The sequence below is a fragment of the Aythya ferina genome, assembly GCF_964211825.1.
Source record: "Aythya ferina genome assembly, chromosome: 5".
NCBI classification, from domain to species: domain Eukaryota; kingdom Metazoa; phylum Chordata; class Aves; order Anseriformes; family Anatidae; genus Aythya; species Aythya ferina.
Genome location: NC_140301.1, coordinates 26,394,609 through 26,407,918, shown reverse-complemented (window position 1 = coordinate 26,407,918; position 13,310 = coordinate 26,394,609). Strand labels below are relative to the sequence as shown.

General features: G+C 33.1%; 1 protein-coding gene across 12 annotated transcripts in view; it reads right to left on the bottom strand.

The window, feature by feature from the left end:
- RYR3 (ryanodine receptor 3) overlaps window positions 1-13,310 on the bottom strand; it is a 234,846-nt gene that overhangs the window by 63,474 nt on the left and 158,062 nt on the right. For all 12 annotated transcript variants that reach the window (XM_084519997.1, XM_084519996.1, XM_084520000.1 and 9 more), the window contains exons 52-59: window positions 12,561-12,639; window positions 10,819-10,908; window positions 9,266-9,415; window positions 7,979-8,041; window positions 3,580-3,655; window positions 3,277-3,400; window positions 439-554; window positions 77-144 (exon numbers count right to left, since the gene is read on the bottom strand). In XM_084519997.1, coding sequence (XP_084376123.1) covers window positions 77-144; window positions 439-554; window positions 3,277-3,400; window positions 3,580-3,655; window positions 7,979-8,041; window positions 9,266-9,415; window positions 10,819-10,908; window positions 12,561-12,639 — 766 coding nt within the window. The remainder of the gene's footprint in view (window positions 1-76; window positions 145-438; window positions 555-3,276; window positions 3,401-3,579; window positions 3,656-7,978; window positions 8,042-9,265; window positions 9,416-10,818; window positions 10,909-12,560; window positions 12,640-13,310) is intronic.

Here is a 13,310-nt window from a genome sequence, read left to right as displayed (position 1 = left end):
ATTCTGAATGTTATAGATATATATTACATCTGTAATATGTATATATATGTATTACTTGAAGTACTAAATCACTCACTTTCGCAAAGAATTTTATTTCTTGGTCATGTGGAGATTTTTCAGTTTTTCCACTGGTTACAATGGCTTCTGCAAAGATACAATAAAGGTAGACACGAATAAAAAGTTGGTTAATAATAAACAACACACTAGCTGTGGTACAACCTTAGAGACTTAGTTTTTAAGAAATACAAAGAAAACAGCAGAAACAGTTTAGCCAGTTACTGGCTAAGATGTCCAAGAAATCAAACTGCAAATTTAAAGACAAAATTACAGTTTCTTAAAGGCAATAAAAGTAGTGGTCTCTACAAGTTTAGACATACCAATCCAAATATTTAAATATCAATGACTTGAATGATTTTCAAAATAAAATCTGCAACTTACCCAAATGTGCAATGAACTCTTGAGCAGAGTCAACATATTTTAAAATTTTCTTCAGAAACTTAAAGGCAAACCTCTTTTCCATGGATGAAGCATCCAAATCCATGTCATTCAGACCCCTATTTTAGAAAGCATTCAGATAAATTGCATTGCTGAAGACAGTAGTACAAATGTTGACAGTACTAAGAAGCATTCTATTCCTTTTAATCTTTTGCTTATGGTAAATTTTTGTAAATAGCAGAAAATGACCTTCCACAGCAACTCTTAGTTATTAATTGCATAGCAAGAAACGTTAAAAACAGTTTATGTTTCATGTTCTAACTCGAATTTCCATCATAACAACTCATAACGATAAGGAAACACTGGCTATGCATAATGGCTATATTCAAATGCTTCTGTACACTTCAAATAGCGGTAGATAGGAAGACTCTCCCTTTATCAATTAGAGAAGACAACCTGGCTAAAGGAGATGCAGAAAACATTGAATGCAGATTTATTGGACTACAGAAGAATAGAAAAGAAGCAGGCAAGTTTGTGGCATGGAATAAACTTCCTTGCAAGAAAGCAAAGAAGTTGATGGACTCAGTGTTGTGGAATGGAGGAAATGATCACTTGTCCTGAAATTCTTCAGCACTGTTTCAGAAGTAAATTAGGGAGGATAAATGAAGATTAGATAAAACAGCTACGAGGTGAATCCAAGGAAATCACTAATTCTGCAGAAGAAGGTTGATGCAGCAGAAATTTTAACAATGAAAACGCTAATAATAAGAACATGGTTCATGACCATATTATAAGATGGGTAGGAGAAGAAGAACAGGTATAGTCTGGAGAACAGAACCAGGAAACCAAGAAATGCATTCCAATACCGGTTTATACATAAATATAAAAGGACTTTTCTAATCTCCCCCATCTTACATTTTCACTTAAAGACAAAAAAAAATCTATTTGAAGAGTCCTAGTTTACATACTTTTATGACCTATTAACTGATTTACAACATGCATACATTATTTGATATGTATTTATTCATGTACATGATACATGACTGCAATAAGAGCTATGTATGGTTGACAGGTGTCTCCTGCTGGCTCATTTTCACAGAGGATAAAGCAACTAAGTATTTACCTGAATTTTCAGTGAAGTCACTGTAAATATTCTCTTTTTGAGTTTATATAGTAATTTATGGTTACTAAAAGATTACAAGTACTTTCCTAATTTTTTTTTTGTTTGTTTGTTTTTTAATGTAATTATGTTAAATGACAAAAGACAGCATGAAAAGCACTTGTATAGGCTGAAAGATGCTTAAAGCATCTTTAAAACACCCCATCCCTGGAAGTGTTCAAGGCCAGGTTGGTTGGGCATTGAGCAACCTGGTCTTGGGGAAGGTGTCTCTGTAAGTGGGTTGGAACAAGATGATTTTTGAAGGTCCCTTCCAACCCAAACTATTCAATGATTCTGATTCTGTAGTCCTACATTTTAAAAATGTCATTCTGAAAATGTGATAATTTCAATCAGTATTTTAAAAAGATTTTAAAAGTACTTTTAAAAGATTTTATATTTACTTAAGAAATGTACGTATTCATCTGAAGAAAACACTTGGACAATAATCTTGACTCACCCTGATACAGACAATTACTGCAACTCTTTGCCCATAGCCCACAAACAGCCCGAAAAGATTCTTTTCAAGTTGACTTATCTCATTATTCAACACTCAAAACACTGCCCTCCTAACTATAACAGATGCAGCTGTAAAGAGGTATTAAATTGCTTTTGAGCAATTCCATTGATATTTCAAGGACCTTTCCTTTGCAGGAACTAAATTTGCTTCTCTTAAACAATATTTCTAAAGCAGTTATAGAGGATATAAAAATGCCTACCAGAATGCATACTATTTGACTTCAAGCTGAGAACCTACATATTTTGTAGAACTGAATTTTTCTCTGAAGTACTGCAAAAATGTATCTTTAGAGCTCTGTCTTCTAATATCTTAAAAATGGTATTAATTGGTAAAGCCAACTGAAACCACTGAAGGTAACTTTTGCAGATCCTAATAATCAATTTATATAATTTTTTGGATGTATACTTTCACTAAAGGCACAAATTTGAAGAAAAAAACAAATGAAAACAAGTAAATATGTCTCTATGTACATACAAAAAATATTGTTCATGAATACAGTGTAGATTACAAAAATGCTTAATGCTAGCAAAATGGCAGTTTCCTATGTGCTCAGGAATTTTGCATGTAATATGTAAATGACAGCTATGATACAGTAACTCACAAATCCATCACACAAAACCAGAAATACAGTATAATAATAAGCTATTTTAATTTTGACGGAGTAAAATCCCAAAGGCCAACATATGTCCAGATACAGCAATTCAATTTATAGTACAAATAATATGCTGTTCTGCTTGAGCAAGTTAAGGAGGAAATGCCTGCAAAAATGCCCACTCTGTCTTACTAGTTCAGAAAACTCAAAACAACATTTTTCTTAAGTACTAGATTAAAAACCACTTTACAGTATCAGGCCTCAGATTTACTTTCCCATAATCTTACTGACAGCTGCTGGTTGCTAATTTAGAAGTTCTGAATCATCTGCTTGCTCAATTATACTACTGTTGCATTTTGTATTTACTATGATCACATATTAAAAGTTAGCTCTCTACACTATTTCAGACGGGTTTTTCTGAACATAAAAATAATTAGGACTTTGATTTACAGAAGATAGAAGATATACCAAACAGTAAATATATTAACATATAACAGGATGCAGTGAGATAAAGAAAATTACCATGGTTTGTGCACTGAATATAAGCAATTATTTCAAAAGTATGCACCTTACCGAGATATGATTATACCATTCACTTGAAGGAATTTAAACAGCTCCTGTGCCTTTTCACGGTCCCGTGATTTCTCCTTGGCTGTCAACGTGTCATAAGGTACCAATAAAGGATGACTACCTCCACCTTTGGTAAAAATTGAGAGAACTGTAAGGGTTTTTATTTGTTCTAAGATTTATTTTGCTTCAAATACAAAAATAAACTATTCAATTTAGATTGTCTTACACTGTCTTCTTTCAGACTGTTTCTTCTCCCTCATTTTGCTTGTCTTTTTTGTGTGGTTTTGGCACAGGATTCTGGCTTACCTTTGCTTTCCAACTCCATTTTCTTCTTTTTGGCCCATATATTATGGTAGTTTTCTGCCATTACCTCAACCATTCCCTACATTGCCATCAGGAAAAATAAGACGATGCAAAATTAAAAGATGAAAAATTAATAATTCTGTAATTATACATAATTCTACAGTCTTGAGTATAATCTACAGTCTTTGGTAAAGAAACATCACCCATAGAAACTTTGGCTGAGTTGGTTTATGCATCCAAGCATTTACCTCAGTAAAGTGGGACACAAAAAATACAGATGCTTTCCAGGTCAAATAAAACAGTGATAAAGTCATTACTTATTATTACCTTATGCTAGTTCTTAAATGACTTTAGTCATAAAGCAGTACCTATTAAGCTACGGACTGTAATGCATAAAACAAAATAACCATAAGTGTCTTCTAATTGTATGATGTCTAAGAGTGAACTACAGTACAAGGAGAATCTATGCTGAAGGCAGGCATTAGACAATGTGAAGACAATCTACAAAGAAAAAAACGTAAAGATCTCTCAGCACAGATGATGAGACAACTAAATATAAACATCTATTTTTCAGGAAGTACAGACTACTTTCTTTCTCTTATATTCTGGTTTATAATAGTTTAGATCCTTTGGACACAAATACAGCTTACAGTCTTTGCACATAAACAGCCTAACAGATCTCTTTTAACAGATAATATGAAGGACAGTCTTGAGTCTGTTCTTATAAAAGCTTAATGAAGTAGCACTACAAATACTTATGAAGGGCAACAATGGAAAAAGCAACATACTGGTTTGCAATTTAGCATATAGATAATGGGGGATGGTATCATGGCCTATCAAATGTATAAAAACTGATGCTGTATAACAAATGAGAAAAATGAGGAAGAGTTAACAGAAAAATCTGAAAGCAAAACAAAGTAATATGAAGTAGATTTCATTTGTCTGAGTACAAAGGCAGAAGCAATAGATTACAAAAAATGTTAAACGGAGGCATTTTCTAATTAGTTGGGAATGACTGTAGTAGTTAAGAAGAAAAGAGATGAAGAAATCAAAACATAAGACAACAAAACCATGGATAAAATTTTCACTCCAAAGGACCAAGCTTTAGATCTTAGAGCTAAGATAAATAGCCTGGCTGTGTGAGAGATTTAAGTAAATAATGCTGAAATTCTATGTCTGAGACACTATGAGGATATCTATACCAACTACAGTTATCAATAACGGAAACGTGAAGAAGGATCTGCTGGAGGAAGTTCTGAGTCAAGAAGGACAGAAGACAAGGAAGACATTCAAGAAAAGTAGAATTTGTTTTGGAGAGAATGAAATTATGTGATTTGTCCCAAATAAACTTTTCCTTCCTTGTAGACCAAGGAAAAATGACCTAGGACTAAGCAATACAGAGAACTTCTTTACAGAAGTACTAAAATGCCAAGACAGTATACTTAGTATACTTTGAAAGAATGATTAGAAAGGTAGAAAGAGAACCAATAGAACAATCACACATGCACAGAAAAAAACAAACAAACAAACAAACAAACAACACAATAGATGATATAATTCCTAGAACATCAGCAGGGAAAAATGCATCAAAACAAGGCATTTTTTGAAAACTAACTGCGTTTTGGCTAGAAAAAGATCAATACAGAACTAGTGATAACAGTGTGTCAGTACATAACAGGGATTAGATTGCATGTTGGATACACTAAGATTAAAGAACACTGTCAAATAGTCACTGTAAATATTGAATTCAATGAGCTCTTGGATGAAAGAAGAATGAAAACTGAAGGAAAACCAGGAGTGATGTTTTTTGTGCAAAAAAAAAAAAAAGAAAAACAAGAAATTTAAAATCAATAACCTTTGATAAACTAATAATTACTCATCATATAATTAGTCATCAGATAATTAGTCATCAAGCAAAAAAACATGCAGTGTTGATACACAACAGTGTAACAATAGCTAAACAACTATTTAACTGCAACAAGATTATTTCCCTTTTTGAAAGTATTCATGAGGACAGGGAAATGGAGATCCTTTTTTACAAAAGGAAGCTAAAAGAGGTTAATTGTTTTTAGCAAAACTGTGGCTGAAAGGGAACATCAAAGAGACAAAAGGCAGAAAGTTTAGCTTAGAATCTTCAGAAGTTAGAATCTTTAGCTTATACATGTAGACAAAAACAATAAACGGAAGATGAATACACTTGAGTGAGGTTCTGAGCAAACAAAACTCTTAGGAAAAGCATATGGAAAGGAAAAGAAGAGGGAAAAAGTTTAGTTGTATCACATGGTTTAGTCTATGAAATGGTTTATATTAATTGAACTACCATATTGCTGTGAATACAGATAAACAGAAAGAAAACAGGCTATCCAAAAAGAGAAAGTGATAGAATGCTTTCAATTTTCCCTTGGAAACACTTATTGCAGAAAAAGAAGTAGAGGCATGAGGAGGACTACATTTAAAGATGGAATGAGGGTGGAAAGAAGTAAATGGGTACCTGATTATTAGACTGAAATTAAAGACACTATTTATAAGACAATAGAGCTGAAAGAATCTAGAAAATAAATTTTAGTTAAGAAAATCAGCTTGGCCATGGATTTCCAACAGAAATGGGAACTGATTAAACAGTTCTGTATCAAAAGAACAGGAGTGGAGGAGGATACTGGCATGGCAAAACTAACCCCAGCAGTCAACTAATAAGAATTTTGAGATGTACAAAGAAAAGTGAAGTGAAGAATGACAGTGAGAGAAGAAAGCAACATGAGCAGATGATTAAAATTAGACAAGAAGTCAACAGCACATGCAGCCAAGAACAGAAAGGAAATCTTAATATGGAAGACAGAAAGTCTGACATTCAATTTTCTGAAGACAGGTACTGATCATGGTGACCTTTAGGAAAAGACAACACAGAAGGAACAACTTCAGTGAGATGGAGAGTTGAAACAAACTAACGACAAAATAAAGCCTAAGAAAATATGCATCTTTGTGGTTGTTAACACAGGAGATGAAATTACTCTAGAATGAGCATAGGAAAGAAAAAAAAAAAGAGAGATGCCTGTTGCATGTATAATCATAAAGGAATACTAATATGCAAGTTTGAAGCAAGGCAGATGGTATAAATATTGTTGAGGTAAAGAGAGATTTCTTTACTCAATATGGTTGAGAGGGAGGGTGAGAAGAGTTGCAAATAGTAGAAAATAAAAGTAGAAGCCCTATAAGTTCTTAACACACTGAAGAGCACACTAAAAACATGTAGGCATCCCTCAAGGAAAAATAAAAAACAAAAACAAAACATACAAGCAAACAAAAAAAAAAAAACAAAAAACTTTCTTCATTCTGTATAAACTTTTTCACTACTATTGCTCTATTTAAAATTTGTACGTCATTTTATCGATAAGGGTAATATATTGAAAAATAATACACAAGCAAAACTGTGTTTTGCAGCTTTCTTTCTTACAATGAAACTGTCTGGAATAATAATATGAATTCTTCCATTCTCTCAGGCTTTTAAGCATATGGCTGCACATGGTCTGTGCGTAACATCAGGAGCATCAATATATTCAACTGTTATACAAAGTAAGCACAGGCATAGGCTAAATATATATCAAAAGCTGTTTACAGTCCCTTCCCTGGCTTCACGCTAACTTGTTCTAGGAACTCAAGAAGCACCAATGAGATAAAGAGCAGAAATCTCTTTTTAAAATTTATAAATAATATATGTGAACCTTTTTACAACAGTGAATCACAAACAAAGACAGAAGTACACTCATAAAATCTGTTAAAATTCAAATCATCAATAACAAAGTCTACTAAGTCTTTCCACGTCCTAGTTTTGCCTGGTACAGAAATAATTTTCTTCCTACTAGCTGGTATGGTGCTGTGTTTGGGATTTAGGAAGAGAATAATGCTGGTAACACACTGACTTTTTAATTGTTGCTGAGCAGTCCTGACGCTAAGTCAAGGACTTTTCAGCTTCTCATACTGCACTGCCATTGAGGAAGCTGGGGGTGTGCAACAGCTGGGAGGGGACAGCACCAGTACAGCTGACCCAAACTGGCCAAAGGGGTATTCCATACCATATGGCATCATGCCGAACAATGAAACTGGTGGGGGGCACTGCTCAGAGAGGAGCTGGGCATCAGTCTGCAGGTGGTGAGCAACTGCATAGTACATCGCTTGCTTTGTATATTCTTTTATCATTATTATTATTATTTTCCTTCTTTTTCTTTCCTACTAAATTGTCTTTATCTCGACCCACAAGATTTTATTTTTTTTATTTTTTTCCCTGATTCTCTCTTCCATCCCATTGTGGCAGGGAGGAGGGAGCAAACAGCTGCATGGTGCTCAGCTGCCTTCTGGATTAAACAACAACATTCTAGCACAAAGTATGCAAAATACAAATACAAACCTGAAGCTCCCTAGAAAGCACCACATTAGAGAGATCAAGTGGTGCTGGGCTATATCCATTTCCCTGAGGGGAAAAAAAAAAAAAGAAAAGAATTATTTTATTATTTTCAAATAAAAAATATTTTAGATAAAAGAATTCAATATTCAACTACAACACCTCTCTTATTGATCTAATCAGTGACAGTATTTACTTTTTTTTTTTTTTTTTTTTAAACTTCCTTGAGAAATTGTGTTCACCTTTCACCTCGTAATGTGCTGGCAACACATGGGATGATTAACAGTACATCTGTTGATATGGAAATGAGAAACATGCAAAAAAACTCAGATGCCTCTGCTGGCAATAGATGACAACCTGCTTTTATATGCTTTTCAGCCTAAGTAAGGAGACCAATCATGAGGCATTCAATGTGTCTTCAGAACATGACAGAACGGTGTGACAACCACACGAATGAACAACATATATTAAAGATAAGACACCATAATGAAAAGTTAAAGTTAATTATTGTCTAAAAGAATTCACAGACTAAGAAAAAGGTCTAAAATATTTATGCAGTCTTGAAATGTTTAAAGTGTGAAAGCTCCAATGTAACAAACCTAATTCCTGTGATTAAATGTGAAGTCACACCTAAATCAGTGGTTTCAAATGTACTGAAGTTAAACGTGCTGAAATCCTGTACTGAATCATGTCATGCATTTTGTTTGTTTGAAACCATTTTTTAATTTTATAGGTCAACATATTAGCAACTACAACGAAAAAACAACTACAAATGAAAGAAATAGTCTTTATCACATCAAAATGCTATGCACTATATACTTATCTGCAACACTTGCCTGTAAGATTTTACAAAAAGTATTAAATGAACAATCTTATTTGTCTGTCATAATAATCCTGACAGAAGCCAATTTCAGGTTCTTCTGTTTGACCAAGAAAGAAATTTTCTAGATTTAACTATTGTAAAACAAAAAGCTTTAAATACTGTGCCATGTATTCTTTAAATGACTACACAAAATCCCTCTCCATTAGAAAATTAAGAGATATGGTCTCTGACCACCTTGGCTTTGTAAAAACTGCACTTTTTTTGCAGTCCCCTCTTTAATGTTACAGTGTATTTGTTTATTATAGTGACGAGACTTCCAATCTCAGAATTCTAACTCTAGAAGCTTCTTTTCATTGAAAAGAATATAAAATAAACATATTTTTGTATAGTTTCTCAGTAAATTAACAACCAAGCCTTTTTTTTTTTTTTTTTTTTTTTTTTTCTTCCAGATTTAACCAATTCCATCTCACCTGGCTAGACTGAGATATGCTGCGGAGCTTTTCATTTTCACGCTGATGTAATATTGTTTCTCCTCCTTCTTTGGTCCTTTCTAGGCTCCATCCCATGGCCAACATGGTTTTCAGTGATTCTCTAGCAGGCCAACGATAAATTTCTTTTTCCTTTGAAGCAAATAATTTTCTTCATTTAACAAGCAGCAAAAACTTAGTAAAAATATTCTGTTCTTCATCATAAATTGTCACATGCCACAAAAGTTAAAGAAATCCAGTAGACATTATATAATATTTTTTGCATGAGAAACAAGCTTTAAAGTAGTTACACACCTTTTTGCTTTTATTTTTGACTGTTAATATGTCTATTAAAAACTAAGGGAAGTTGAGCTCTGAAGCAATAATGTAGTTTGTATCTGGAAACCTACTAATTAGTTGCTCCAGCCCAAAATTATCTAAGACTGATGACACTAAAATTACAAATTTCATTTACAAGAAATTAGTTAAGTATGTACATTTGAACACAAAGCTTTTTTTTTTTTTTTTTTTTTTTTAAGCATTCCTCTATTTATATCTATTTACAGATACAGAACATTACTGATCTATAAACCTCTTCGTGTAAGTACAGCCATCAACAGCAAATTAGGGGAGAGCTTTCAGTCCTTCGAAATGTAAAGGTGTTATACAAAATCTGAAAAGTTGTAGGAAAGAAAATTCTGAGTGCATCGTATTAAGACTTCTCAAATCAACATAATAAAAGTATTTCAACTCTTAACCATAAATAAGAATTTTTATGATACTTATTTAACAGTTTTTATGGAAAGACCTGATTTTAGAAATAGTTCAGAACTTCAAATCTGAGACCATTTTGAAAAATCCCTTTAAACAGCTTAAATAATAATTCAACCAACAATACTTCAGGCCCTCTCTGAAGATATCAAAGCAATTTACAAACCTTGGGAAATGAGAACTCCTAATTTTGTCATCTCAATTTTCTGAATGGGAAAAGTACGGTAAAGGGGGACAAATGTAATTGACTTAACTAGGTCACCTAGTGAATCACTGCAAAAATATACAACAAAATTCCAGTTTAGTTCAGTGTTTTGACAACTAAAAAACATTCATGCCCAGTCAAGAAATTCAAATGTAAAGTGTATTTAAAATATTTTTAATATTTTTTCTCCAATTTCAACTGAAGCACGTTCTCCCATTTCATTAAAATTTTCTACCATCTTTCTTGAAGACAGAATTACCTTCAATTAGATATGTTAGATTACTTTTACTTAGAACACAAGAGTAGTTGCCAGTCACTTCCTCATCCACAGAGACCTGAAAACCCTGCCTTTATTACTAATTGGCTCAGGCCTATGAAGGCTGCCTAGCAGAAGCGTATCATTTATGCAGGACTCTATTAACTAAACAATCACTGTAGCATATAGAGATCGCTGTTCTTATCTGTAAGATAAGAGGAGTTTGCCTGTCCTCCAGTTGTATAATAAATTTGAATTGTATTAGAAAAAAGTATACAAAATCAAGCTACTTTCCATTAATACAGCTTAAGTATTCTCTATTACCTTTTCTGTTAAAGTTTTGAAAGGTCTTATTAATGGGTGAGTCTTCGTATTTTCATCCAGTGAAACACCATATTTCCATCCATTATTAGTCTGAAAAGATATATATATAGTGAAATAAGATGAGAGCATCACAGATGAGTGAGAAACAGCAAGTTTTGTGTGTCATACTGAATTGCTAATCTACTCCAATGTCTACACTGTGCCACAGAAATTTGTGTGTAATAGAATGCATCCATCTGTGGATACACCAGAATAAAACATGGCCTGGGAAGATCAGAGTCTAACTATCAGCAGTAAGTCTCATGCAAAGATTTGTGACTCTACTATACACTGGCCACTTTCAAACTAATGGTTTGAATGACTAATGATTAATGCATTAACGTGGTACTGGCTAAAGTTTCAAAACAAAAAGAAAAAAGCTTGTCTACTCTCTGGGAAGCTACAGTCAGCAACAGAGAGAAGAAAGATTCTACTTGCTTCCAAATTTCAATTTCTGGAAGTAATCAAACATCTATGTTGACTCTGCATTAGCCTATGAGAAATGAGTATCTGTTTTTAAGTTCAGTGTCAAAATTATAATTTTACGTAACACAGATGACAAGCGGTGATCAATACTCTCTACTGATTTAGTATCAAAGATACAGGCTGTGGTGATTGAACTAATTAACATCATACCAAAAGCAGTCTCAGAAAAAGAATTGTGATGCAATTTCTGGAAGCAACACACTGCTTGTCTTATGAAATATATGATGTTAACAGATCAAGTATCAATGAAGGTAACTTACTGAAGCCTTTGCTTTAAAGAATATTAATCGAAATTTAACTTTTGAGATATATGTAACTATACACACATTAATGTAGTCTTTCTCTACAGATTTGCATATATAGACACATACAATAACAGAATTGTTATTTCTGTATAATTGTTCAATGTAATTGTTATTAATTGTCACAATAAGTTACATAAATCTATCCCGTCTTTTCCTTCAATGAAAGAGACGCTTAAAATTCATTCTTGGATTAAATGAGTTACTCATATCCAAACACTTTCAACATACTTAGTAAAAACTGCAACTCTATCAAACTTCATTTTGCTCAGTTTTAACTCTACAAGTTCTATTTATTAACATCAAAACTTGCAAACTGTTAAGACTAAACAGCCCTTCAATAAATTTAATGTTTCATTTTAACATTTAAAAGTTCAAAATCACATTATACATATGCCTTACACCTCTTTCGAAGTGCTGAACCACAGACAACACAGTGATAGAACACTTGGAAAACTATAGGGCAAATCAATGTGTGGTTCTCAAAGTCAAGAATAAAGAAAAACTCTAACGACATTTTCTGAAATAATAAACGATATTAGACTTCCCAGGTACTCTCAGATCACAGAGCTGCTGCAGTAAAATTGAATTTCTGACTTCCATTAAAAGACCATCATTACCAAGGCAATATGATGCTAAGAAATATATATTCTTACTTTAAAAAACAGAAACAAAACAAATTAAGCACCCCTCCTCAGTCCCTACCAAATATTTGTCTTAACAAATTCACTTTGAAAAAGTGACAAGTATCAATCCACTTGCTTTAGCAAAATGTTTCTTCCACATATCCCTAAAGAATATAGACATGCACACGCTGAACAAGTGCCTATCATTTAAACACCTCACATTTGTTTTCAACAATCACCTCAGGTATTACTGGGGTAAGACAGTTGCCAGTCTTAAAACAGTTCCTACCTTATCAAAGGCCCACTTATCATGGGAATGTTCAGCATACTTGCTGACAATATACTCCAACTTTTCAGGAAGTACAAGGCTGTAAAGAAAGGAGAGTTTGGTCATTCAATTGTAAGTTACTGCACTCTGATCTATGCAAAAAAAAAAAAAAAAGCTTCATCTCCAAATGAAGGTAAGGCATTTCGCTTTGTATGTATTTTTTCTTTAGAATAAATAACACTAAGCAAAACAGAGCTATAATAGCATTTACAGAGAGTCTTCAAATACATAATTCTTGGTAGTTCTTAACGCAAGACAGTATTAGTATGGACGTCTCACATTAAATAATGATGGTTAGTGGAGGGTCTTGATTTTAACAGCAATCACCAATCAGCAATAGTCATTTCTTGAATATAGACATTTTAGAACTCTGTATTTTAGAATTACTTAAAAGCTCATGTCTCTACTAAACCATCACACATGATTTGCTTGTTTTGCTCTACCAGGTTACTAGGATTAAGTCTCAAAACTAAATGAGATTTTATAAAAACTTGGTAATAGGTTAATTGAATCACTTACTAGATTTTGATGGTCTTGTACCATTTGCCATCACTGTACCACACTCTAAATAATGACAGCATCAACTGTAAATATCTCAAATATTTTGAATGGGGTACATAAGAAGTACTAATTTACTACATACTCTGCAGAATATTGAAGTTCTTTACAGGGCTAAGAGTAGTGTGTTTTGTATCTGCTAAACAGGATATG